Here is a 26,177-nt window from a genome sequence, read left to right as displayed (position 1 = left end):
AATTATTTGCATGAGACCTGGAGATGGCTCCATGGCCTCTCCAGAACAGGTACAATTGATCTGGTATTTCCCAGGTCCATGGGCTGGGCTGGGCATTGGCAGAGCTGGGACATTGCACACCAGCAGCAGCAGTGCCAAGCAGCTCCTCAAGGGCCAGATTTTCCATCCCTCAGTGCTGGGGTTTCTGTGCAAGCAGAACGTGTGAGGTGCACCCAGCCCACGAGGCAGGATGGGGAAAGGGCACAGAGGCTCCAAGAGAAGATGCTGGGAGCTCATTGCTGGGGCCAGGACATCCCTCACCCCACTGGGAACACACCCAGCTCACCCTGGGGAAGGCACTGCCAGGAGCAAGTCAGATCCCAAGGGATGATTCCAGTGGGTCACACAGATTTAGGACACAAGCTGCCCCTCCATGCTGCCTTTCCTTTTCAGCTATGTATCATGCCATTGCAATTCAAATGCAAAGCTTTTATTCCCTCCACAATTTCAATTATTTTTAATGAAGAAAAAAAAAATCCAGCGACATTATATTCAAATGCATGCAGCATGCTCCTTTATTTACTGGATTAAATTAGCATGCAAAAAGCTAAGTCAATGAAAAACTGTAACTCCTTCCATCTATTTATCCACCCTCTTTCTGTTGATAATGACATTTATGAAGAGATTTCTCTTAAGAAACCCAGAAAAATACGTATAAACTATTAGCACAACAAAGGTAACAAATCATAAGCATAAAAAATGTGCATTAATGCAAACAAATAAGGTTTTATAAAGGCACTTCCTGTGCACTGCTCATTTTGTGGGTGGCAAGACAAGAATCAGGCTTGTGGTTGTGAATTGTGATCTCTCACCACGGCCTACCACCATTTCCCATCCCAACAGCAAATAACCTCTTTCTCCAAAAATTCATGAACCCACCTTTCATTTCATTCACATTCATATCTACAGAACAATATTCTCCTTAAGTCAGAGAAACACAACCACCCACTGCTGGTGTTAACATAACACAAACCTGACCCCTGCTAGAGCCAGTTCTGGGAAAGGCAGTGTGAACCAGAACACTGCTCATAAACCTCTATGACCACATGTTTTTAGGGCTTACCTCTACCATCGTCTGGTTACCCCTCAAAGCCAGCAGCATGCAAGGTCCCAATTTATTTTCAGCCAGTGAAAGCAGGAATTTCTTTGTTTTATAGCAGGATCCCATTAAAATATGAACCTATTCAAGAAACAGAGGTAAAATTAGGGGTGTAGGCTTAAGAAACATATATACTTCTGGAAGGGATATTGTTAAGCAGTCAAAAAGTGTTAAATATTTGCAATAAACCTGAAGGAATGAAGGCTCTCTTTACAGTTAGGATTGCAGTGTCTCAAGAGCTTTACTGCTGAATGGAAGTGACTTTTTGAAGAAGGCGATGCCCAGTGAGATCTGAGGGAGTGGGAAGTTTTACTCCATAAAGGAGCCCAGCTGACAGCCTGATAGAGGCTCCCCAGGAAACATCAGAGCAGCTGTGCAATTGCCCCCATTCCCAGTAACCTGATGAACCCAGCCCCGGGGGAACCACCGGGGATTTTGCTTTCGCATCTGTTTGCGCTTGGGTTTCTCTGGAAATGCCAGCTGGGGAGCAGGGCCTGTGTGGGTGTCTAGGTAAAAGGCAGTGCTGCTGGCAATCTGCTGGCCTTGGATAAGGGGTGGTGACTGACAAAATCACCTGTTCAGGACAAACAGACAGGATATGACTGAGGAAGGAAGGACTGCTTTAAGAAAATCTGACAGTCCTGAGCACTAACTCAGACATGACTTCATGAGTTTTCATGCTCTTAGACCACTATCCTGCTTTCTCTTTTGCTCAGTTTTCCCTGAAAGGAAAGAACTGCTGAGAATATGTCCTGAATGACACTCCTTTGAGTCCTCAAGCTGACAACATTGTTGTGCATACTCTTTGAAAGCTCCAGAAAGCACCATCTGATATCACACACACCTATGTCAGGAATGCAAAGCCACTTGTACAAATCAAATACGTCTCTTCTCAGAAAATAAGTTGGTTGTATAATTTCCAATGTAAAAGCCTTAAAGAATAAATGCAGGGAAGTCTGGGTTCATAGAAGAAAGTCTTTATTTCATAACCCAGATGGCTGATTCACCATTTGCTGCAGAGCACTACACGAGAATTTGCATTTTCCAACAGCCTAGGCAGAAGAGCTCCATTATATGGGCTCAACATCAGCACTATCCTACAATAATCCTGTAAATACATTCTGTGGCCCCCCTGGCTCATGGCATTGCCTGCCCTATGTTCAATACTGCTAAAATATCACAACCATGCCATGATGAGGTCAATTCTATGTGAATCATGTCTTCATTATCAGCAAGCTCTTTAGAAAAAGAGAAAATCTTTTTTTCCTTGAGCATCCATCAGCTTAGATGGCCTTTAAAAATGTAAACCTCCAGGCCAAAAGACATTTAATTTCATGCAGTTTTCATTAAGTTTTTTTAGAGGTTTTCTTGAGCAATGGAAAATACTGACAGTAAAGTAACATTAGGTGCATCTCAGAACAGGGTGTTTTTCCAATTTTATGGTTAGTCGTTAGCAGCTCTTTAAGTATTTATCAACATCCTTGCAAAGGGCACAGAGTACTGCATATTAATGTGTGTTAGCATTGTGCTTTCTCATGCAGACCATCTCCTGATGCTCATAAATATCCTGAACGGCTCTCAGGAGAAATGATACAGTTCTGAAGAAATTCTCTTTTCAAAGATAAAAGACAGATGAATAGTGAAGAGGGGTGAAATCTTTTGTAAACACTCTTCTTCCATTATCAGTTTCAGAGGTAACTGATCTGTCTGAATTTAAGGGTACAGACAGACACTGATGTTCTTTACGTCCCAAAATGTTCAGCATGTGGGAGATGCACAAAGGTTAGAAAGTCACTTCACTATGTACCCAAAGCCAAATTCAACAAATGTTTTCCCCCTCACCACAGAAAGGCAGTAATATAATTTCCATCTTACTTGGTATATGGAGAATTAATACAGAGAGAGACCTACGTGACTTGACCCAGGTTGCACAGGAAGACAGTGCTTAAATCACATCACTGATTAAAACCTGTTATTTTCTGTCTAGCCCTTCTCAGAGTTACAAAAGAAACTGCTGGAAATGGAATGCTGGTTCCTAATTACACCTCTTCAACAACAATATAATTGGGCAGAGACATTGATAACACCTTTTATATCTATCCATCCATCCCTTGATTAAACTAATGTAACTGTTAGTTTTAAATTCCAGGGTAGCTTATAAATATAAACTATAGGTGTGGATGTACAGAACAGTCAGTCTCCCAGTTTTCCATGTCTCCTGAGAGAGTTTTTTATACAGACAGAGATTTATAAATACAGAAATACATACATATGCACAAGCATGGTTTGTGCATTACACTACCAGTGAGAAAACACACCAAGGTTCAAAAAGAGAACAGTAATGTGCTAACCAAACTGTGACTGCAAGGGAGGTTGATGGATTTGGTGGCACAAAGATCTGGATTTTCTGCTGAACACTCATGGTTAACAGAATTGTGATTCTGATAATTTTTTGACAAAAGCAAGTAAATCCTGTTACTGCCAACTAGGCATTAGTTACTTATTGGAAAATTTCTAAACTCACATTACTGCAGACACCTACCATACTGGCAAAGAGCTCTCCATCGTCGTCACAGGCCACTCCCCCAGGGCTGTAGAGCTGGAACCAGCCGTCTTTGCCAGCCCTCACACTCAGCAAACACGAGTGGACCTGCCAAGAAGTGAACACATTGGGAAGGTTACAGCTCCTGCCAATAACCACCAGCATCTCCCACACTGGGCCAAAAGTAACTGCAAAACCAGGGACTGCTGGAAATCTCATGGTTAATATTCCAATCTACAGAGCTGCAGGCCAGTCTCCACTCCCAGAATCCATTTTTTCAGCATAACCAAGAGGGAAGCTGCTTCATCCTTTATTGCATGGTCCTTTTCATTCCCATTACGCAAATCCAACATGAAATGGCTCTAATCTAGAACAGCTCCTTTCACTTGGGAAAAAAAACACCACCAAAAAACCAACAAAAAACCCCCAAAAATTTCTCAGCTTCTGTAATTTCCCCCCTGTCTTCCCAGCATGTGTGTCTATACCTCTGATGTGATCTGCATACCAAATGTGGCGGCTGATGGCTTGCTCATTCCAATCATTAACAATTCTTCTAACTCCTGCTCTAATAAAATTTGACCAGAATCAGGGTGAAGGAAATCCACAGGGACAACTCAACAGGGATATAAAACACGGAAGCTGCACTGGAAAACTGGCACCAGTGAGCAACCATTAGTCTAAATTTGGCCCACTGTAGAGATTACTATATTTAGTCCCACAATTTAATAGAGAAGTCATAATTAAGCTTTATTTTCTCATTTTCTTTTTTTTTTTCCTTCACTTGAAGAAACAGATGTTCCATTTCAATTTTGGAGGTGTGTGTGCGGGAGGTAAATTCTTTCCTTTGGGCACAGAACTCTAGGGACAGATGAAATCCTGATGCCATTCTAGGACAAGAAGGCCTCTTCTGACAAGAGTAACTACTGTTCACAAGAGTTAAACCCATGAGAATGAGGAGTTCTGGGCAGTGACGATACAGCTTCACCCACAGTTTGAGGGAGCTTTCTTGCCTTTATGCCAAAAGCAAGAATCACCGTGGGTGAGAGGTTCCCTGTGACTCAGCCAAAGCTGATGATGCTGAGCAGGCTCTGAGTGCAGCTCCGAGGCAGCAGCAACACTCTCACCCCAGTAACACACTCCCACCCCCCTTCTGCTGCCAATTCATCAGAATTACGGTCATTTGCACACAACAGAGCTGAAACACAGCTACACAAAACCTGCTATTTTGTAAGCTGCGTGGATCCATGGATTTTGCTTCCATTTTTTTTTTTGTATGGAAGGTGAAAAGCTCTGAGTGATCCCACAGAGGGTGAAAATCTTGCTGGTCTGCAGTTTACTGCAGAACAAGGACATCAACTGATGCCAGACAAGGAGGTGACAACACATAAACCACCCTGAGTGGCCACTACTCCTTAGAGCCCTAGGCAGAGTAAAACCACACCGTGTTTTGGAACCAACTACTTAAGGAGAGATCTGAACAAGTGCAGTTGCAATCCATCCAGCTAATGCTCTGTGTAAACTGCCAACAAACTCACTTCTTGCCTCGGGTCTTCTGCAAATCTCTGAATCACATATTTCAGCTCCCTGAAAAAAGTAAGAGTAAGAAGGATATGAATAAGCAGTTGCTGGTTGCAGTATTTGCACAAGTATCACATTTCTCTTTAATAAAACCTAAAATTATATATATTAATGAACTTTAAAGAGAAACACATAGAACTGTTTCCACAGAAAGGACATATGATGCCTAAAAGTGGTTACGAAGGACAGTGTCTGCTCACAAAAGCCTAGAAAATGTTTCAGAGATGTGCATTGACAAACTCCTTTGTAAATTCTATCAGCACCCAGTGGCTTTAGTCCTTGGGCTCCTGCTAGCACAATAAATTACAAAGAGAACTTTTTATTGCTAACAGAACATGCCTACAGCCCTTCACAGATAAAAGCCATTAGAGACACAATACTGAATAATGCATCATTGCTATTATTGACTAATACGAGAATTTAATCAATAAAACAAAGGAGCCCCAGAAACTTACTTTGTGAATTTCTCATGTGCGAGAGCCCTGAAATTTAAAACAGAAGAGTATGAGGATCTGAGAGAAAGGAGAGAGGGGGAAAAAAAGCCCAAACAACCAAACAAGCACTTTTCAGTCCTTTCCAGATAATAAAAGGACTTGCTAAGCAACTGGAGCACATAAGACAAAAAAAAAAAAAAAAAAAAAAAGTTTAAAAAAATCAGATAAAGCCTCTTTCATTAACCTAGAGGGGAAAATAACTTGGAGCAAATCTTGTAGCTTTTCTTGAGTCTGTCTTACACAAAGCTCTGACTAATGTCAGTGGGAGCTTTGGGTCAGAAGAAAGTAAAAGACTTACAATGCCATTATGTAATTACAGAGTTTTGCCTACCTCCAAGAGCCAGGTGTATTCCTTAATTGCAAGGCAATTTGGGTATGGTCGCAGCTAATTAGCATCATACACGAGTAAAGCAATTAATGGTCATTTTGTGAAGTGCCTTGGATCATGCTATGGTTTACAGCTCCCCCAAGACTCACGTTTGACTTAGGTAATGATGTCTGTTACCTATCTCCAAGCTCTCACTGTAGCCCAGGTAACCTGGCATGGAGGATTAGACCTCTGTGATTCAAGACATCAGGTCATCAGGGGATGTGACAAGCCAGCAAATTGTACAATTACAATTGTAATTTTTGTCTGTGGAGGTCTGCACTTTATAAACACCTCTGCTCATTAATAGGTTTCCGAGGGAGCTCGGCTGATCCTTAGGGCAGCTTCTTCATGTAATGCAGAGCACAAATGACAGGAGTCTCTGTGACGCCAGTACAGCATCCTCCCCCACGAAATCTCTCACTTTGCTCTCCTCCTCACCAGCTTTCCTCCCCTTCCTGTCTGCCTGTCTCTAGTTAACCATATTTCTTTTCAGGATCATCTGAGAGAAACGGGGAAGGAAGTTGAACGTGGGGAGGTCTTCACATCCCTCTGCATCAGCCAAAATCAGCTTCAGTTTCTAAATCAATACTAGAGGCACAAAGCTCCTATTACCATCACTTTTTACTTGACGTATATTTCACCATAAAAAAACAGTAACAAGAACAAGCCAGTAAATACTAAGACAGTGCAAACTCACTCCTTGGGAAATGGGATAGGTTGAAGCAAGCTGGCCAGGGCTGGTCTCCAGTCATCGTAGTCTGACCTGCAAAATGAATATTTTGTTAACAAGTTACCAGGTTTTAAGTATGGTTTGCCAACAGTTAGTTCAAGGAGTTAAAAGCTTTTTACTGTGGGCACCAACAACATTTCTGGTTTACTGAAGCACTCTCAAAATCTACAGTGACATTTCCCTTTCCATTTCCAGCACATTCTCCATTGAGGCACAATAAACCTGGTATTTACAGTGACCTCCAGAGAGGCCTTCTTTATGTCAACTTAAAGACATTTGCTGTTTATGAAACCTGTTGACATTTAATCACTAAGTAATACTTTCATCTAAGTTGGTAGAGCAATTACCAGGCCACTTGCTATTTAAAGCTCTTTTGTACATTTAACTGGAAATTTTCTTTGCTGTAAGACAGACGTCCATTAGCAAAAACATACTAAATACTGAGACAATGCAAATCCATTTCTGACACAAAACCCACCAGCCAAAGCCCAGACCCTGGCTCTCAGTCCCATTAATAACAATGAATACACAGAAGTGCATCTCACATGGGCTGAAACACCTGGGGATGTCTGTACAAACAACGTAGAAGAGCCTGCCACCTCCTCTTAGTGCTGCTACCTTTTGGATTTCAGTGTTAAAAACCAGAGTATTGGCTGCAACTTACTGGAAACTTGGCACAAAAGTGTGGTGTGTCTTTGGGAAGGAACGAAGTGTAATGTTCTGAAATGGACAGTATCTACTGATAGCATTACAGACAGACAACATATGCACAGGAACTGTTCCAAAAGAATGCAGTTTTGCAAAGGGAAACGTCTAGCTCAGAGAAATTGAAGATGATGCATTTCCAAAAGTCTCATCCATCTTTTAAACCACAAAAACCAGAAATGTCCATAAACTAATAATGCACATGATGCTGGACAAGCCACAAAGATGTATACACAGAAAAAGAAAATTCAAATGCGTGAGCAGGGTACTCTTAAGAAGCATGTGCAAAGAAGTTTTAACTGAATGGAGAATTGTGATGTAAAAATCAACCAGGGAAGTAGTTATCACTTGCCCAAGAGCAGCATGAGTTCAGGTTACACAAATGTGTGCTATGTCATGCAAGAAACCAACCCATGAGGACCACTGTGACCTGGAAGTGGTTTAGTGCATTAAAAGCCAGAAGAGCACATGTGAAATTAAAGTAATCCAAAAAAGAAACCTCATGCCCATGCCAGCTGTGCTAAAAGCCAGTGAACCTAATTTTCTCCTCCATGAAAAATTCTCTTCTACTAGGGCCAACTCTGAAACAAGGGGTGTCTCAAACCTGAAGTGAGTGTGAGTCAGTGGCAGCAAGAGCACTTTGTGATCACCTATTCACAAGGTTCTTTCCAGAGACAAAAAGTCCCTCACCTGCATAGCCACTGAACAAACAAGGAAGATGATCAACTCTGTTTAATGTCTCAGAACAGCAAGACATGAAGCAGGACTTCATTACAAGGTTGTTTTTCCACTTAGTCAGTGTAAAGTGAATATCATGACACACCTAAGGATGGGGCTTGTCACATAAACTGAAATAATGGAAGGAAACCTCTGACACAGCATCTTTAAGATGAGCTTTCTGGGTTCTTTCAACAAAGCTTTGATTAATTAAAGCTATCTAGAAGATTATTCATTGTTTCTGACCTACAGACACATTGAATGGGTCAGTGACACAGAACTCTGGCCTGTTTGGGTTCAGCTAAAAGTCTCTTGTTAAAATAGCAGGTCTCTATAGGAGAGATCTGATGCAACCTATCTATAGCTGCAGCCCTGAGAAGTGCCACAGGTCTTACCACGTTTGTCAGGTGTGAGAACATAGTCCAGACATTTTGTTTTATTTAAATATGCATACTCTTTAGAAATTCCTAGCTGATTTTAGTCTAAAAACAAGACATGTTATTAGTAGATAAAAAACAGTGCTAAAAGCAGATTTTTAAGCAGGGGAGACTCAGAAGTCAAAAGCTGAGTTAGAAAATCCAGAGGTGTTAAAGGTGCTTCATACCACGTAAGATACAGCACCTACAAATCTTTTCTAACAGAAGGTTAACAGCTGAGAGCCACTTTGAGGCTTAGCTCCTGTGACATCTCAGGCTAAGTGTTACATCACTGAAGTTCCTTCTTGAGCAATCTGGAGAGTTGTGATTACTAATAATATGAACCAATCAACTTTTAATGGCTGAGCTTCAAAGGAAATTGCAAGAATAAGAAAAAAAGTTGTTTTGTAATGGAATGAAACTGCAGACAGAATGGGACAGTATCACTGACTTTTCTCAAAGCTGGGGAGCAGGGCAGGTCTGTGAGAAGGCAGTGAAAAGAAATCAGTCTGCTTCCCCAGCAGGAGAAGGAAGAAAGAAAGAAAGGAAGGGAACTGTCTCCTATTGAAATATATAAAATTTGGTCGCATGAGTAGGACCTGAATATAAAATCTGCACAGCCTGTAATCCCTTCAATCTGAGCTAGGAAACATGAAACAAACAGAGCACAAGAATAAAACTAAACTACTTATTAAAAGCCTACAGTGTTTCTCCTCCTCCCACCTATTCCCTTTTCAAAAACATTTTCCTTCTGTCTGTGCTCATCTCATCTGCACTCTTCTTTCATTTCAGACAGTTGCTTTTTTCTTTTTTTTTTTTCAGTCCATTCAAAGCTCCAGCACAAGACAGAAGTGTTTGAAGCAGGGAAAGAAAGGGAGATGGATTAGTTCTGGCTGCAATTAACAATCACTGCAATGAGCCAGACAAAGAGGCTGGGCCAGGAGAAGGAGGGAGCGCAGAGCTGCAGGGAGATCCTGGGACAGCGCCTGTGACAAACTCCCTTCACAGCTCTTCCAAGGGCGCCGGGCTCAACGCTCATCACACAGCTCAAATCCCAGGACTGGCCTGATGAAAGGGGGGACGGCTCCCTGGCTCTGATTTTTGCAGGAGTTGCAGTTGTAGGTGAGCAGCAGAGCTGCAGCCCGACCTGCGGCTTCCCGGGAGCGCGTGGGGGTCGCGGAGCCGGCGGTGCCAGACCGGAGCCATCACCTGGCACTGCACACAGCCTCCCCACCCTGCAACTGTCCCAGGGGGCTGGCCAGGGCACAGAACAACCAGATTAATTAAATAATCCCTGACTGCAGTGACTTTGCCTCAGGGCCATCATCGCTCTTGGCCTGCCAACATAATACATTTTCCTTCCCCGGGATCACCTTTCACCAAAATGAAAACCTGCCCGCATGTCATGTGCGGCACAAACAATCCAAAACACACGAGCAGCCCAGGGCAACCTCGATAAACATGACATAGGATAATCCACTTGGGATATTCAGAGCATGCCACTGACCTATTGGGGAATGCAGAGCAGCAGGGGAAGCTCCAGTGGGTGCTCGTGTTTGGAGAGCTGTGGCTCTCATCTCTGAGACACTGCAAGCCCCAAGTCCTTGGGTGTTGGGGGCAATGAAGAGACAAGAGCAACTACTTGGAAGCAGCTTCTTCTCCAGACTGAGCAGACTGACAAGGTAATCTCTGTTGTCAGATAAGTCAATATCTTCCCTTGGCTCTAGGTTCAATTCCCTGAATTGTATGACATCAGGTTTAGCTCAGGGTGCCAGGACAGGCTGAGAAAAAGCCTCATCAAACCCCTTGTCACAAACCTGCTATCTGCAAAACACCGAGGTGCCTTTTCATGTTCAACCTTCTTTTGAGATGGGCTTGTTTGGCTTTTCAAAAGAAGAAAATTGAGCGTCATTGAAAGACCCGAGAAAGGTTCTGCCCTGACTGCTGAGAACAGAAATGGGCCCCACTGCTCACAGTTGGCATGGAAGCATCAGGAAACAGCAACACAAGGTTGCCCAAAACAGGTTGTGACACTGGCCCCAGAGAGGGCTACAAGTGTCTGGACATCTGGACAGACCTTTTCCACCACAGGCAGCCATGGAAACAAAAAATAACACAGACAAAGGGTAACAATTTATGATATAACACTAACAGAGCATCCCCAAGAGGGGTCTGTTCTCACAACCAGTTGACCTAGATTTCACTGCAGACAGTTTAAGGGTCTCCCCACCCTCTGGAATCAGTGGAGTCCTTCAGGTGAAAGAAAACTTTGAAGTTCTCCAGCCCAAGGAGTGGACTCACAGCTCCTTCTACTGCAATTTTCTTTAACCACGGCTATCTATTCAAGTACAAGTCTGGCTGTACAAGACATTCCAAAATGCATGGAAACATTAACATGCAAGTAGGAGCTGGGCAATGCTGAACTGTTCTCAGAGCCTCTAATTTAAAATGATGAACAGAAAATTTTCAATTAACTTAGTACATTTTTTATGCATCAGTTTAAAACTTGTAGCATTCAGGAGACATTGGCTGCTGTCAGTAACACTATCAGAGTCCAGAATGAGTTACAAAATATTGACACAGAAGTTTGATCCACTTTTGAGTGCAGGACCAAAATACTGTGTTACCCTAGAGACTGTGTCTCCTTTAAAATCTGCCCAGACTTTGGGTCATCTGCCAAGATCTTCAAAATCATGATTTTCTGTTTTCCTGTAGTATGCAATAGTTGTGTTTTGTTACTCAACTATATTAGAAAAAGGGTCAAAGATGTTCTAGGTGCTGTAAGAGCCCCACAGACAAACTTTCTAAACTGCCCTTTTAGCTTTCTGTGCAAAAAGTAAAGTATTACAGTGATTGTTAAATAACATCTTCATTGATACTAGAAGTGAGTGTTTCTCCCAAAAAGTAAGCACTGTGTAAGAGTTATGTGAACAATAAAATGTCCTCTGTTGAAGCTACTGTTGAGAATTCTTATTTGCTAGACTTCCAATAATTAAAATTTGCCTAAATAAATTACTCCCTGCTGCCCTAAGTTAATTATGTAAAAAAGATATCATCCATGGTGACTCTTGTTTTGATGATGATACTGAGTCAGACACCTAAAAGAACAATCAAACTCAATGCTAAGCAACTTATTTATGTTTGGCTTACCATTGTTACTAATAAGAACATTATTTTTCTGAATGCCCGCTGAGAGCTCAGCTCCTGGATAGCAGTTGTTTTATAATTAATGTTTTCTTCCTACTGGCATGTTCTTCAACTCTCTTTCTTCATATTCTCAGATTTTCAAAGTACAGTAATAGTATTTCATGCAACAGAAACCCTTTGTTCAGAAAGAGCTAGAGCATGAAAGTAATCAGCATCACAACAGCATTATCTTGTATTTTTGGTAACAACTGCAAGTCCTTCTAAAATGCTTTTCCATCACTGGTTTCAGCATTTAAAAAAACAACATGGAAAATCTTTACCTATAGTTTACAAATAAGGAAAATGAGGCATTTAAAAGTGGCTTATCTAAGACCTCCCAGTGAGCCAGTGGCAGAATGAGAATTGAGCAGATTCTGCATTACTGTTTCCAGGAACCCAAAAGATCAAGGGATGAACAGGAATGGAAGGGAATTCAAATGTGTGGAGCTACAGCCACAGCTCTGCCTTAGGAGCTGCCCTATATTCTCACAGGTTGTGATTTCATCACATCCTGTGGGTTTCACCTTTCAGAACTACTGTTGTACAAGAAAAAAAAGGGCCCAAAGCAGCCCCACACCTACAACACCTCTAACAGTAACACATCCCCATTTTCATTGCTGCTGCAACTTGATTTTTAAACGCATCAAAAAAATAGATTATTTTAAGGTATGGAGTGAAACGAGTTCCTTGCGTAGCAAATGAAATGGTACTTGGGACCTGGCATATCAAATGTTTAAAAGTGGAGAGACTGTGAGGAAGAACATGCCCATTTGTGAATTTGTTTATAAGTGTGTGTCAGCTGCATGATGAAACCAAAACCGTCAATGCTTGGTGAGTCAGCATCCAAACCAGCATCAGGACTGGGAGAGTGCTCAGTGTTTATGGAAAACAGGGAGAGTCAAGGGGACAGGAATAAATACATGACATGTTTAATGTAGCACCTGGGTGCGTGGAGACTTAGAAGCCCCCAGATGAAGCAAACTCAGATGCTGTGCTTTTCTTAATGCAATCATTTTTAAAGGCAGAAAAACCTAGGCCACAGGGAAAAAAAAAATCTACAAAATTAGCCTTCACAGCAACTTCCTGCTCAAGAATCTAACGGGAACAGTATCTGGTATTCACTTGTCCTGTCTCCAATTTTGAATCAGTGCTTAAGCAACTGCAAGTCAGCTGTGTAGTGAGTGGAAAAGTGATGCTGCAAATTTGTATTATATATTTTGAAAAAAAAAAAAAAAAAAAAGAAAATGTGGGACAAAAACCTTCACAAAATCCTCCATCACAGCAGTTTGACTTCATTTTATTCCTTAAGTGTACCCCCAGATGTGCATTTGTCTGCAGTATAGGCACATGCTCATGGTTTACAGAACAGTCCAGATTTCACCCACATCTTGGATTCTAGAAAGTTCAACTATGACTTCATTAGACCTTACACTGTTTAAAAATAATTAATATAGAAGTTTAACAGTTTGCCACAAAACATATTGCAACGCAGTAGCAGAGCTAGCTGTCAAAGTCAACAAAGTCATTTTACTGCACTTCAATTACAATCTCCCATTCTGCAGTCCACCTCTTCTGTTATTCCTTTTCATTTATTTATCCAGAGAAACAAAGCTTTTCCTGAAGAACATTTTCCTTTATATCCTGTTTAAGATATTCGGGAAATTTGCCTGCCAGTAATCATGTTGGCACCATTTTGTGGCAAAGACTATTTGAACACCCAGGGCCTAATACAGGTCTGCTGTACCAAAGCAACCAGACAGACTCCACTCTAATACAAGCAAATCTGAATAAGTCATACAAGTCTACAAGCACAAGGAGAGAGAACATCTAAGTGAACAACGACAGTATCCAACTCCTGCTCACATCAGGGCAGTGGTGCTGCCTACCACTGCACAAGCCCTGAACCTACCACAGACCTGCCTGCTCTAGCTCTGTCTCAGGCAAACCCGAGAGCCCTGGAGGAGACAAATGGGTTTTTTTATTTATTTTTGGTGGGCAAGAACAAAGACAGAAACCACTGGCACCAACATCCCGTCTTCTGTAAAATGCCTGAGGCTCATTGTACAAATAAGCTTTCCATTTTCATCTTCCTAATGCTATTTTTAGAACATCTTGGCAGTGCCAGATGCCTCTTTCAAAGGCTGGACTCTCCAGAGCTGGAGTTAAGATTTATAACCATGTGCTGGCTCACCACAGATGTTTAAGACAACAGGCCTGTGGGAAAAGCCCCCCCATTGTTAAGATGACATTGTTCTAAAAGCTGTTCAAAATAAGACACTCACAGCATCTTGAGTATTTCCACGTAGCAGCCCAGGATCCGGTCTGCCTGGGCACTCAGCTCGATGCTGATGGTGCTGCAGGTGGGGCTGACCATCAGGCAGTCGATGAGGTTGGGCTCGCTGTCGTTGCCAACGCCGGCTGTCATCTTCTGGTTGGCCGTGTTGTTGCGCTCCACCTCCACGTGGATCTCGTTGGAAGTGACAATAACTGGTTTGAGACGGGATTCAGTCAAGGTGGCCTCCTGAGAGACCAGGTCAGGACTCGTGTGAAGAAGGCGGAGGGGGAGATTGGGCTTTCGGTCACACTGCTGCTGGCAGCCATTCCGAATTTCCTTCAGGCTTGGCGAGTTGTCCCGACTGAATTTCAGAAGGAAACAAATAATTTTAGTAGACAGACACAGCAGCAGAGAGCAGGAGAGAGAGTGCAACACTGAGAAGCCACGATTTTTTGTGATTTCCCTCTGTACTTCACCCCAGCCCACCGGATGGCTTTCTTCTGCACAATCGGATTACTGAAATCAATTAAAAACATTAAAAGGCTCCAACAGGACTGCTCTGCAGCCCCTATTTGACAAAGACTTGAGCTTTTCATTACTCTAATTGACAGACCAGTTTAGTCTAAAGGTGAACTTTCCTGTCCAAGTCGTGCAAAGCTGTAACAGAATCCATGCCCAAGTATGTATCTGGCTATAGCACATGCCCAGACATTTGTCTGCAACCCTCGTGTCTGGAATTTGTGTTGGACACTGAGCAGCCCCTGTCTGTGCTCTACCATGAGGAAAGTCAGATAGGCATAAACAAACAGGAAACATAGCAGAGGGGAACCCTCAGTGTCTACTGGAAACTGGCTCGCGTGTCAAGAACTGCAGTGTCTATTTTGCAGCGAGTGAGGAATCAGATTTTCCACAATAACGGAGACAGCCTTGTGAAACCAGCTCGGGTTCAAAGCTGCAGACACACAGGGATTTACACACAACCCTTCCTTCAAGGTCTCACCCCTGCCCTTCCTCATTCCCTTGGTGAGCAACGGGGAAGGAAGGTTCAGCTTCTCTCAGGTTTTCTAGCACACCCATCTCACACTGATCTTGTTTGGGAATTCACACTCACCTGTTGATGAATTCCTCGTAACAGGAATAAATGGCAGCTAAGCAGACAGCTACAAGATTTGGCAGGACCCTGGGATGTGGGCATTGTCCCGTTGGACCATGCATGCTGGAAAACGAAAAAAAAAGATTATGTCATTGCGAGGAAGATTCCTGTGGGCAAAACCAAGTCAGACAGAACAAGGTGACAGACCTGGATAGGCATCCTTGGAGGAGCTTCAGAAGGGCCATAACAGAAAGACATTTTAACCCTGTAAATCCAATGGCCTGACTTGTGAACAAGGGTAAGCTGAATCATCTATTTAATTGATGCGGTATCCCTAAAGTCCTCCCAAAATCTCACACCCGAGTGGGCATGATGAGCTTGAAAGTTAATTTGAATCATTCTGCAGAGGCTTTGAGTCTAAATGTATATGAAGAACATACACACAGCAAAGTCCATTAGCTTGCAGCGTGGAATTAGGCAGAAAACCCTAGAATTATCTGAGAACAAGCATTTTGAAAAAGAGCCTTCAGCAACACTGCCTGATGGACTTGATTTATTTGCTGTTTGCCAGTACCAAAAAGCACCAGCTACTGTAAACAGCCAGTAAAGCAGGGTTGGGAGAAATAACACACCAAAGCATGGACACAGGATTGGAAATATGCCATAAATTAAATGTAACTAACCTGTGAATAAACTTCTTCACCACCTCCATTCCAGCATTCAGCTCATTCAAAGACAGAATGTACTCCTGAGTAAAGAGGCGTAACCGAGGGCACTTCCCAAAATCCTGTCCAAGAAGGAGAGACTTGGTGAAGATGGTGAATGTACATTGAAACTGTGGGTTTTCAAAAGAAACCAGCCCAAACACAACTGAATTCACATTGCTATTATACTGACAAGCTTCAAGAGAAGAGCATCTCTGCACAGTGAAGTAATGCTCTCCCCACTAATAATGACAGCATTTCCAACCTCCTTTCCTTTATATCCACTTTGAAAACAAACTTCTGTATAATGAAACAATCAACTAAGAACCAAAAAATCTCACCTATACTTAACATTTGTTTTGCACTTTCCACTTAATATTTTGATTTTGAGATACATTTTTTGTTTGACACTTTTGTGTCCACTCGTAACTGCAGATTTTTAGAAATAAAACTCAAAAAAAATACTATATTTCCATGTTTGCAATGAGTATCTATTCTGGTTTTAGAGAAAATAATTTTGACATGCTATCAACACGCAATCAAGTACAAAACCAGAGATCAGTTTTTTCCTCCACAGATTTTACTCCAGCTATACTGTGAATTTGACAGGTGAGCTCAAGAGTTACTTTCTTTAAATCCTGAAGTCAGAGAGGCACCTGCTAACTGAAATCCTGCATCTCCTCACATCACCTGCTATTTTTAGCTGTGAAAGGAGTAAATTCTGCTGTCTGGTGAGTGTTATTCCACAGCACATTTCCTCACATTTACACAGGTGTAACCTTATTACACAGGTGTTGCAGGACTACAGAGCTGAATTTCCAAGTGGGGAACAAGGTCCACTGAGGACAAACAAGCACTCCCAGCTATTCCTCCAGCAGCTGCCTGTGGAAGTTATCCTGAAAAAAATACATGGCAACTGAAATGTTAAAAAAATGGTAATGAACTAGTGGTGGTCTGTAAAAGGGATGATAAACTCCCAGAGCACTGAAACCTTCTGCTAACTCATTTTGGTTTCAGGCACTTCTGTAGAACAACCTGTACTAATACCTGTCAGTTTTACAGCCAGAAAAAATGACCAAAAACTTGAAAACAAGTTTAGGGTGAGCAATGTCTCTTTCAAGCCCTAAGTGTCACTGCTGGTACTGAATGGCTGCCTGGTAACTTCACCCAGCAAAGGGACCGTGGGCAATTCCACATCATTACAATTAACATCATTAAACTTTTAACAGCTCCTTCTGGCAACTTGATCCAAGGGCAGGAGACCATGTGTGCTTCATAGAACATTTGATTAATTTCATGAACATGCCTTGCAAGACAGCTTTTGCAATTGCAATTGTTTATGGAAGTTTTCAGCCTGTCCAGGTGTCTTAACTGCAGCTGGAATCAAAGTCCAAGAGATCATAAAGAGGATGTCATCGCTGACCTCTGTAAATTAAATTATCCCTCTAAATTTAATATAATGCCCTATCACATACCAAGCACAGAACAATACACACCACCAATACTGTTTGCTGAAAAAAAAATAAAAAGAAAAAAAGAAAGAAGGGTTTATATTCAAACATTTGAGCTGAGCCTACAAACAGCTAAAACCTGAATGTTTGGGAGGTTGCTGAGCACTCCTCAAATAACTCAGCACACAACAGCCTCCAGTCCTGCGTGTAACCAGTATTATCACCAGGACAAAAACCCACCCAGGTTCTTTTGAGATGTTAAAATTAGAAATAAATGAGACACTCTTTCCCCATTTTATAGGTAGAAAACTGTGGAGCAAAACTTGTTGGGAATTTTAAAAGGCCACAGAACAAACTGGAGGCAAAGGTGGGAAGAACCAGCTCAGTCTCCTGCCCCAAGAACTGCACAGGGCCTCCTGAGGTGATGAAGTTTAGTGTCCCCCTAAAGAGTAACTGAATTTATGTGCACACACACACATTCTCTAAAGCACTATTCAGTACAGAAGTCCCCAGAGAGTGGTAAAGTGCCCAAATCCACTCCAATTAATACCTGACACCATAAATTCTCCAACTACACACTGCGGTACAGACATGTTGATTTTCAATCTGCAAATGTTAAGTATAGTAAATATACCCAATTCTCTGAAGCTAACCAAATATAAGCATTACACTATGCATTTAGATTTTATTTGAGACCCCTCAAGAGCTCTGGATGCTTTAAAAAAATCAGTCTGGAATCCAAGAATAACATTTACAGAATATTTCACTGAACACTACAGAATATTCAAAAATGTTTACATGTCTGCAGAGTGCTGGCACAGAGCTAGAAATATGACCTTTTTGCCATCTTGGGCTTTCTACCTAGTTCTGTAAACTCAGGGGGTTAAATAATAAGATTGGGAAAATAAGAAATATGAACTGTTTTCTACTGGGTTCATGCTAATCACAGCATGACAACAGATGATCTCTAAAATTGTATGTTAGTGAAAAGAAGTTGATTATGAAGTTACAGAGGTTCATCCTTGAGATCACCGCCAATCAACTGCCTAAAATATTTTATTTTGTTTATTTGTTATTCTTTGGCACTGCATTGTGAAGTAAGACTTCTTCATGTAACTTCAAAACATTGGCAGGAAACTTTGTATGCCACAAAAGCTGGAGAGCTGGTGAATACCCCAGACCTCTATTAAGAGAGTAGTATGGATCATGTAAGAATATGTTCAGAATTTGGGGGAGGGGAATCTGGTCTACAGGGTGGAAAACAAAGCAGGGCATGTATTTCAAACACTGACAAGGAATTGATCAGCAATGAGAAAAGAGAAAGCCTGAGTAAGAACAGCCATAAAATGACAGAGTGCCTAAATCCTGTGCTGAGAAGTAAGAATAGCAGTAGAAAAGCGTAAGGATATTCAGGAAACCAAGGTAAGAACTCACTGGACATGGCCTAAAGAAAAATGGAAACCAAGAGGACTGGTGGTGTCTTACAGAAAAAGTGTTGAGGGCTGAGCTCAAAATGAACAAAATCCCCATTCTGCTTTTGTTATTTATTTGATTTTAAACTGTTTTAACTGCAAGGATGGCATGCAGGGAGTAAATAAGGAGCCAAGGGCCAGGTGGGAATGAGCTGGAGCTGCATATGCTGGCACTGCTGCCAAAGGAAACATCCCTCAAAAGATGGCTTTGCTTAGATGCTTTTGAGGATCCCATTGAAAGCTCATTAGTTCTGCACTGATGAAGTAACACACAATTACATGCAGCACTCACACTTTGAGGGGCAGATTTAGATACAACAACACATGAGAGGCAACAGAGCAGCTGCTGATCACAAAAGGTGTGGCAGTAAAACTTCTCCAGACTGCTGGAGCTCCCGTGGCACTCACCATGTTGTGTTTGAGAATCCTCTGCACCACTGGGGTGAACACCTCGATCACCACCATGGACCGTGGGCGCTCTCGGCAGTGCTGGAAGGAGCAACAGGTCATGTTGTGAGCTGCAGGAATCATGGAGATGGGTGTCCCCTGGCTTTACACCCCATGCATGGATTACCCCAAGATTAACAACACCCAGGGGCTAAATTAATCTTTCCTGAGACTAAGGCACTCATAACAGTGCTCATTCCTATGGATTTGCTGGCATCTAGTAGAAGATTCCCATGAGAGCTCACAAACTGCAGACTCCTTTCCCTGTCGCCCATTCTTCCCAAAACTCACTGCAATGTACCATTGTGGGGTCTTATTGCCAACAGTTTTAAAAGGAAAGTGGCTGGGGATAGGCCAGATATGTCTGGAAGATATGATCACACAGGCACTGCAATGCCACAAACCTCCTTTCTTTGGGATCCAGCCTAAAAACCTGTGGTGGATCTTGGAAGGTACCAACAACCACTCTCCCATCACAGGATGAAATATAGAATCATAATGTATCAGTCGGAGTAATTTAGGTTGGGAAAGAGCTGTGAAAGTCCAACCTCCTGCTCAAGACAGGGTCAATTTTGAAGATAAATTCTCCTTCTCATTAGCCTGTCCACTTCTGTTCTGGGAAGTCCATAACCTGTTTCCCTTCCTGCAACTATACACACCCATCACACACATTTACAGACAATTGGGCGCCCTTCTCTGAGAGAGATCTAAGGCAAAACATCCCAAATCAGGAATAAAAATGCATCAAGTGTGAGGTTACTGATGACCTAAGAGTGCTTATAAAAATGCAAGTCAGAGGAGTTTCTGTAATTTGACTCAATTTCTGTAGGAAGAAGCAGCTGATGAATAACTCTGGATGGGAACTACAAGCAGCATCCAGAATGTTTGACAAATGCATACCCAAACATCAGCAAGCAAATTTAAGCAGACTTGAAACTGAAACACAACCAGGCCTTGAGGAAAAGAAGTATTTTTAAATCCAAAAGGTCTGCAATCCAAAGTACTCTGAAGTTTATGGATAAAGGATACAAAATGCAGGAGAAGCATGGACACACACCTGAACACAATGGCTCCAGTGATTTCTGCATTTGCTGAACACAGCATGCAGTAGGACACCTCTTGTACCCAGACTGAGCTGTGGGAGTCTCAAAATTTTAACTCTCACACAGTATCAGGACAAAACACTCTGATATACTAAGCATATGATGGTATTTATCATAATGGTGCTGTTCACCATTCCAGTATCAAAGCTTGCTGACCAAAAACTGAACTCAATCTGGGCAGGAGGTAAGAAGTTAAAAAAAAAAAACAACCTCCCATTCTGATGATACCTTGCAGAAGAATTCACAGAGGTCAGGAGGAGGATGATTGTTTTCCAGCAAAGGTGCAATTGCCTTTAAAAAGAAAGGGAGAAAAAACAGAAAAAAATTGAATTTCAAGGCAGCAACTGGAGAAAGCATATTGCAGGGAAGTATTTTTCTCGAGGGGATAAAAGCTCACTTTTAGGAAAGGACAAAAGCATCAATAGAGAAAGAGGTGGGCCATGTGTTTATTTTACAAGCTCAAGCACACCTCTGCTATGAATCCTCAGGAAAACTCTGCTTTTAACTACATCAGTGGAAATATGCAAAACAGGCACAGGAGTACAATATTTATAATGGCTTAAATGGAAACAGCAGACATTTTTGCTTTAGGATGTAATAAAGCAAGGATGAATCTGGCTCACTATTTCAGTTAGAACATCTCCCTGAAAGAAAAAACTGAACACCACCACACACACATATCCTTTGTGAAGGAGTTCAACCTCTTTATTTGTGAAAAAGAGCTCACTAAAAGCAACCTAGTACTGCTCTTACCTGGGAAGACTATTTATCAAAATCAAGCATCTAACTTTGTAAAAGTTGAGATCAACCTTTGTTGCTACAAAAACCAATGTGGTTGTGCTGGGTAAACACATTGGAGATCGTACCTGCCACTGAGGAGGTAATGAACTTAGGCTGCTGTTACTTCCTTTGTAAACTAGAAAATGGTACCAAAATAATATATCCTATGTGGTAGTGCCTTCAGGCTTTTCCACTCTCCTCAGTTATAGGGATTCCCAGTGCCCATTTCAATGTAAAACACTAAACACAGCAGCCAGGACATTTTGTATTAAGCAACTGAACACCAGATATTTTATCTGGATGGCACCCGGGATTTTACTAAGACAGCCTGCTTTGGTTTTTGCTCTTCCTCTCATGCCCTTATTCAGCCCTGTAAGTCTGCTTGCAGTAGCTGTGTTTCACAGTCACACATACAGGTTTAAGATTAGTGTGGATTTTAACAACAAAACCCAAGCAAACTGCAAAGCTCTGCTTGGTTACATGTCAGAACTATGATACTCATCACATGCCACCCTTCTGCAACTGTTCACTCCTCCTCTGGCAGTGGCCCAGCCACAGGGGACTGATGGAGAACACAACCCCAATCCAGTGAGCCCAGAACATCCTCGCTCCCCATCCCAAACCCATCTTTGGGATCATCTGCTTCGGGATAACAACAGAGGCAGTCGAGCAGCTTATGGGTCTGCCTCTGTGGTCAGTGTGGAGGACTGAGAGCCTGAAAGGACCTTTTCCTGTGCTCTCCTTACCAGTGCCATGGCCAAAAGCAGCCACGTGCTGTGCCACGTTGCCCAGCCGTGGTGACACGTGCGTCCCCACCCTGAGCAGGAAGGGATTGGTTGGGATATTGACCTGCCCCAGCACCATCCAGACAAGGAAAGCTGGTCCCTAGCATTGTGTACTTTCCACATGCTACATAAACACACAGTATTAGCAATTCTTTCCAGGAATAGCCCAGGTTATCTGGGGAATGGCAGTGAGCTCTGAATGCCCAGGAGCTGCCAGCTCCTTAATGGCTTGGGCACAACCTACACAGGGGCAGGAAGAACTGAAGAAGCCAGAACAGAGGAATAACACAGGCTGAAAGGACCTTTGGAGGCCACCAGGTTCACCTTCCCTGCTCACAGCTGGGCCACCTCTCATATTTTATTAAAAAATCCTTCCACCAAAAACAACCAGTTGTAACTGGGGGCCTGAACTACCCTTGGCACTGAAGTTAAATGAAAGTTAAAGCAAAGAAAAGTAAATGCTACTTCAGAAGCTTCTCTCAGGGGCTGATCTCAGCTAAAAGGGAATGTTAAACACAGTTAACACCTGCTAGCAGCTACCTGCCACCTTGTCATTTTCCAGAGAGCTGTGATACAATCAGGTGGTGGTGAAGATCTAGATTAGATTACTGTGAAAATCTCCGGGAAATTGCCAGAGAATGAAATTAAATCACAATGATGAGGAACCAAGTTCCACCTCTCTGATAAACTGCTAAGATCTTACACTTTGTTTCACAAGCAACAGAGCTGCCATTTGATTCACTTATTTCTATGTCTAAATAAATCTACAAAAAAGAAAAAAGTTGATGGAGAATATTTTTACAATTAAGTTAGCAGGGTGTTAAACTGGAATGACACAAAAACAATCTCTTGCTCACACACCCTCAGCAATGGAGATATTCTGTATATGGCAGCATCAGCCCCTCAGGAAACTACTCAGCCTAAGGGTTTTATAGGGCACATCTGGAAATGATGGGGTTTGACTATTTAAAGTACATATACAGATATGGATACTGCTGTGTAGCCTCCCAAGGAGGCCATTTGGAGACACTGTTAACACTCAGCATGCTGTGCTCTCTCACACAGACTGATGAGAAAGCTTTATTGTAATTCATCTATGAAACAAGAATAGAGAAATGACAAAGCCACACAAAAAACAGACAAATGGTTTTCATTCCTGCCTAAGCTCAGCAGCATTGGTGGAAAGGCTTTCATATTTGCCCTACTTCACTGGGGCAGAGACAGGCACTAAGAGAACTGTTATCAAACAATACAGATTTGTCCTCAGCTTTTGACAGAAAGATACTCACCACAATAATGCTCTCATGGTCTTGAGTGGTTAAGTTGTTGTTCTGAAAGAGTTGAATAGAAGAAAGATGAGTGAGCGAAGAGCACTCTTGAGTTGGTACATCAGCACACACAGTCCTCAGCTACCACCAGACACAGGAAGAAAGGCCCAAGACTCAATTGCTTATTTTCTGAATAAAAACCATGCCATTAAAATCATCCTCCTAAAGGAGGTGGTACAGTGCCTGCTGTGAGGACTGGTGCAAGCCTTCATTGCTCCTTCAGCTCAGCACACTAACACCAGGATGCCAGAGGTCTCAATCAGTTGAGAAACTAAAGCCAGCAATACATTTCTTTAAAATGTCTTCTTAGGACAAGCTGTATGTCTCTACAAAGATTATTAAAAGGATTGTTGTGGTGGGGTTTTTTGTGGCCAGTTTTCCCAAAATTCCTTCTTTAAACGCAGTACGAGGAAAAGCCAATAAATTGACTAGAAGTCACCTATGCTACCACCTATGCAGAAGAGTTTGCTCTGTGCTTTTTCAGCAGCATGATCCACCCAGAGGTTACAATGGTGTGAGTTGCTAAGATTTTTGACTACTGCAAGAAAAATAATAGTGGATTTTTTTTTTTTTTTTGCTTATATCAAATCCTTCTGCTATCACATCAGAACTGAGACAAGAAAAGCCTGCTTGGCATTACATTTCCTGTGCATGAAAAGTTAAATATTTGAAACAGACATTGTAGGAGGAAGATGGAGAACTCTGAAAAAATACACTTTTCTTTACCAGAATTAGTAAAAATAAAATAGCTACACATTTATTGGTGTGTGTATATATATTGATATAAAAATTATTGGTCATGGGAACAAAGGCAATGGAATAGATGTCAAAGGGAGCTTTACCACTGACTTAAGGCATGAGTTAAACCCATGCTAATTTATCGTAGATAATTAAAAAAACCAAAGAAACAAAAAACCAACCAACCACAAAAACCAAACCAACAAACACAACATAAATAGGGCTTGTTTTTTTTCTAGAAGTCTACGTAAGATGGGTCAAATTTTCCTTCTCCCCAGCAAGTGCAAACTCCACTCAAGTGAGCAGAAGTCACGAGCAGACTCGCAAGCAGAATTTTGACAGCCCAAGTTAAAATAAAACCCACCCCCAAACTTTTAACTGTTTGTCTCTCATCTGAGAGCAACGGGAGCCCTGCTGAGGTACCTCTGAGAGCAGCTTGGAGACAATCTCCAAGGGTGCCTGGTGGATGGAGTCGTCCTGCAGCGGGGACGTCAGTGCCATGTCCACCAGCGTCCGGATCTCCTTCAGCACCACCTCCCAGCGGCTGGGGTTGCTCAGCACCTTCTTGTACTTGTAAATCTTCTTCTGCAAGACACATGAAAGGGCCACACTGACACCACCATAAACCCCCTGAATGCAGCTGTGCTTCCTACTGCCCAAGGGGGCTGCTCTGTATGTCGAGTTTGGACTTTTCTGGTGGCTGAAAAGCTGTACTTGAGACATTTAAATGGACCAGAAAACCTTTTATGTCAAAACCAGTTTCTTCTGTGGAAGCAATGAGAAACCATGATTCTTTTCATTTCAAAATGAGTTTTTTTAACTCCAGAGCATGTTTCTTTTCATCATCTCCTCTCGCAAACATCTTCTTTCTCAGGCTAACAACAGATACCTGCTATTGAACTGTTTCTAAAGCTTAAGTTCTTTTTAAGAGACTCATTAAGCAAGGGGGAAAGGAGGGAGAGAGGCCATCAAAACATCACTCTTACAGATCCTTTATTCTGAATGTGAATTCACATTCAGAATCCATTTCAATCAATTTTACCAAAGCAAAAAAAACCCTCATAGATCAAGAGGCTTTTTTTTTTTTTTGTCTTGAAGGAGCCTGGAAGATCATGATGTCACCCTCCAGCTGTAACAGAAGCCAGCTTGTCAAGTCTCTAAATCTTCCATACAACAGCATTTCCACTCTCAAGAACAGCATTCCTGATTGCCTAACCCCATTTTCCCCAGTTCCCTGATGCACCTGACCATGTCCAAGCTATTTCATCAACTGCCCCATCCACAGTCAGCTGGATAAGCAGAGGACCCTTACTCCTCAGCAGCCATGTCACCATAAACTACTGGAACAGAGGCTGCTTTATATTATAAAAAACAATCTTTAGAGAAATCCCAACCACCCAAATTCCCAAAGGTGGCTTGGTGGCACTACACAAGTTCAAGGAAATGATGATAAGTGTTCAAACGTCACTTCTGAAAACAACATGAAGGGCACATGAGAGCCAGGAGGGGCTCCAGAGGAGCGTGGAGGCAGTGCCAGAGGCAGGGAAGGAGCCCTGCACTGAGGGACAGCAACTGCCAGGACCCCACCCGTGTTTAGTTCACACGCCCTTCCACTCTCTGCATGAGCCTCTGCAAAAAGGGATGTTGAGAAGTCTGGACACATGCTCAGGTTTATTTAACAGCACTGGCTGGGCACTCATGTTTACATGAAAACATCAGAGTTTTGCACTAAAAATGGATCTTGCATTCCTCGGCAGCACTTCCATGAAAATCACATACACTGCCCATTTTGTGCAGCTTTGCAGACTTCAGCTGCATGTTTTGGGCTAGACATGAGTGTAACACAGGCAGGGGGCTCTGCAAAGGGCCTGTGTGCTTTGTTTTGCTTTGGAGCTTTGTGGCTCCTGGCATTTCCCCCCGTGCTGGCCCAGGGCAGCCCCAGCAGGAACCATCTGACCACGCTGGCTCTCTGCTTATCAGCCACTTCCTTCCCACCCTGGAGCAGAACTACTGCTCAGCAGCAAACAGTCACCTCTGAACCCCCACCTGAAACACAAGAGAAGAGAACAATGCAGAAAAATACAGATTTCATAGGCACTGGGTTTGTCAGCATTGTTAGAGGGGG

The 26,177-nt window shown here is 42.4% G+C and overlaps 1 protein-coding gene across 1 annotated transcript in view; it reads right to left on the bottom strand.

Moving 5' to 3' along the window:
- CMIP (c-Maf inducing protein) overlaps positions 1 to 26,177 on the bottom strand; it is a 129,437-nt gene that overhangs the window by 9,761 nt on the left and 93,499 nt on the right. Inside the window, exons 4-15 of the mRNA XM_021541224.3 lie at positions 24,476 to 24,637; positions 23,276 to 23,317; positions 20,650 to 20,712; positions 19,280 to 19,360; positions 15,928 to 16,031; positions 15,263 to 15,367; positions 14,159 to 14,512; positions 6,820 to 6,885; positions 5,714 to 5,740; positions 5,216 to 5,264; positions 3,681 to 3,788; positions 1,103 to 1,219 (exon numbers count right to left, since the gene is read on the bottom strand). Of these exons, the coding sequence (XP_021396899.1) occupies positions 1,103 to 1,219; positions 3,681 to 3,788; positions 5,216 to 5,264; positions 5,714 to 5,740; positions 6,820 to 6,885; positions 14,159 to 14,512; positions 15,263 to 15,367; positions 15,928 to 16,031; positions 19,280 to 19,360; positions 20,650 to 20,712; positions 23,276 to 23,317; positions 24,476 to 24,637 (1,278 nt within the window). The remainder of the gene's footprint in view (positions 1 to 1,102; positions 1,220 to 3,680; positions 3,789 to 5,215; positions 5,265 to 5,713; positions 5,741 to 6,819; positions 6,886 to 14,158; positions 14,513 to 15,262; positions 15,368 to 15,927; positions 16,032 to 19,279; positions 19,361 to 20,649; positions 20,713 to 23,275; positions 23,318 to 24,475; positions 24,638 to 26,177) is intronic.

The sequence above is a fragment of the Lonchura striata genome, chromosome 13, assembly GCF_046129695.1.
Source record: "Lonchura striata isolate bLonStr1 chromosome 13, bLonStr1.mat, whole genome shotgun sequence".
Lineage (NCBI taxonomy): Eukaryota > Metazoa > Chordata > Aves > Passeriformes > Estrildidae > Lonchura > Lonchura striata.
The sequence above is the reverse complement of the archived record's forward strand: the minus strand, read 5'-3'. Positions and strand labels throughout refer to the sequence as shown.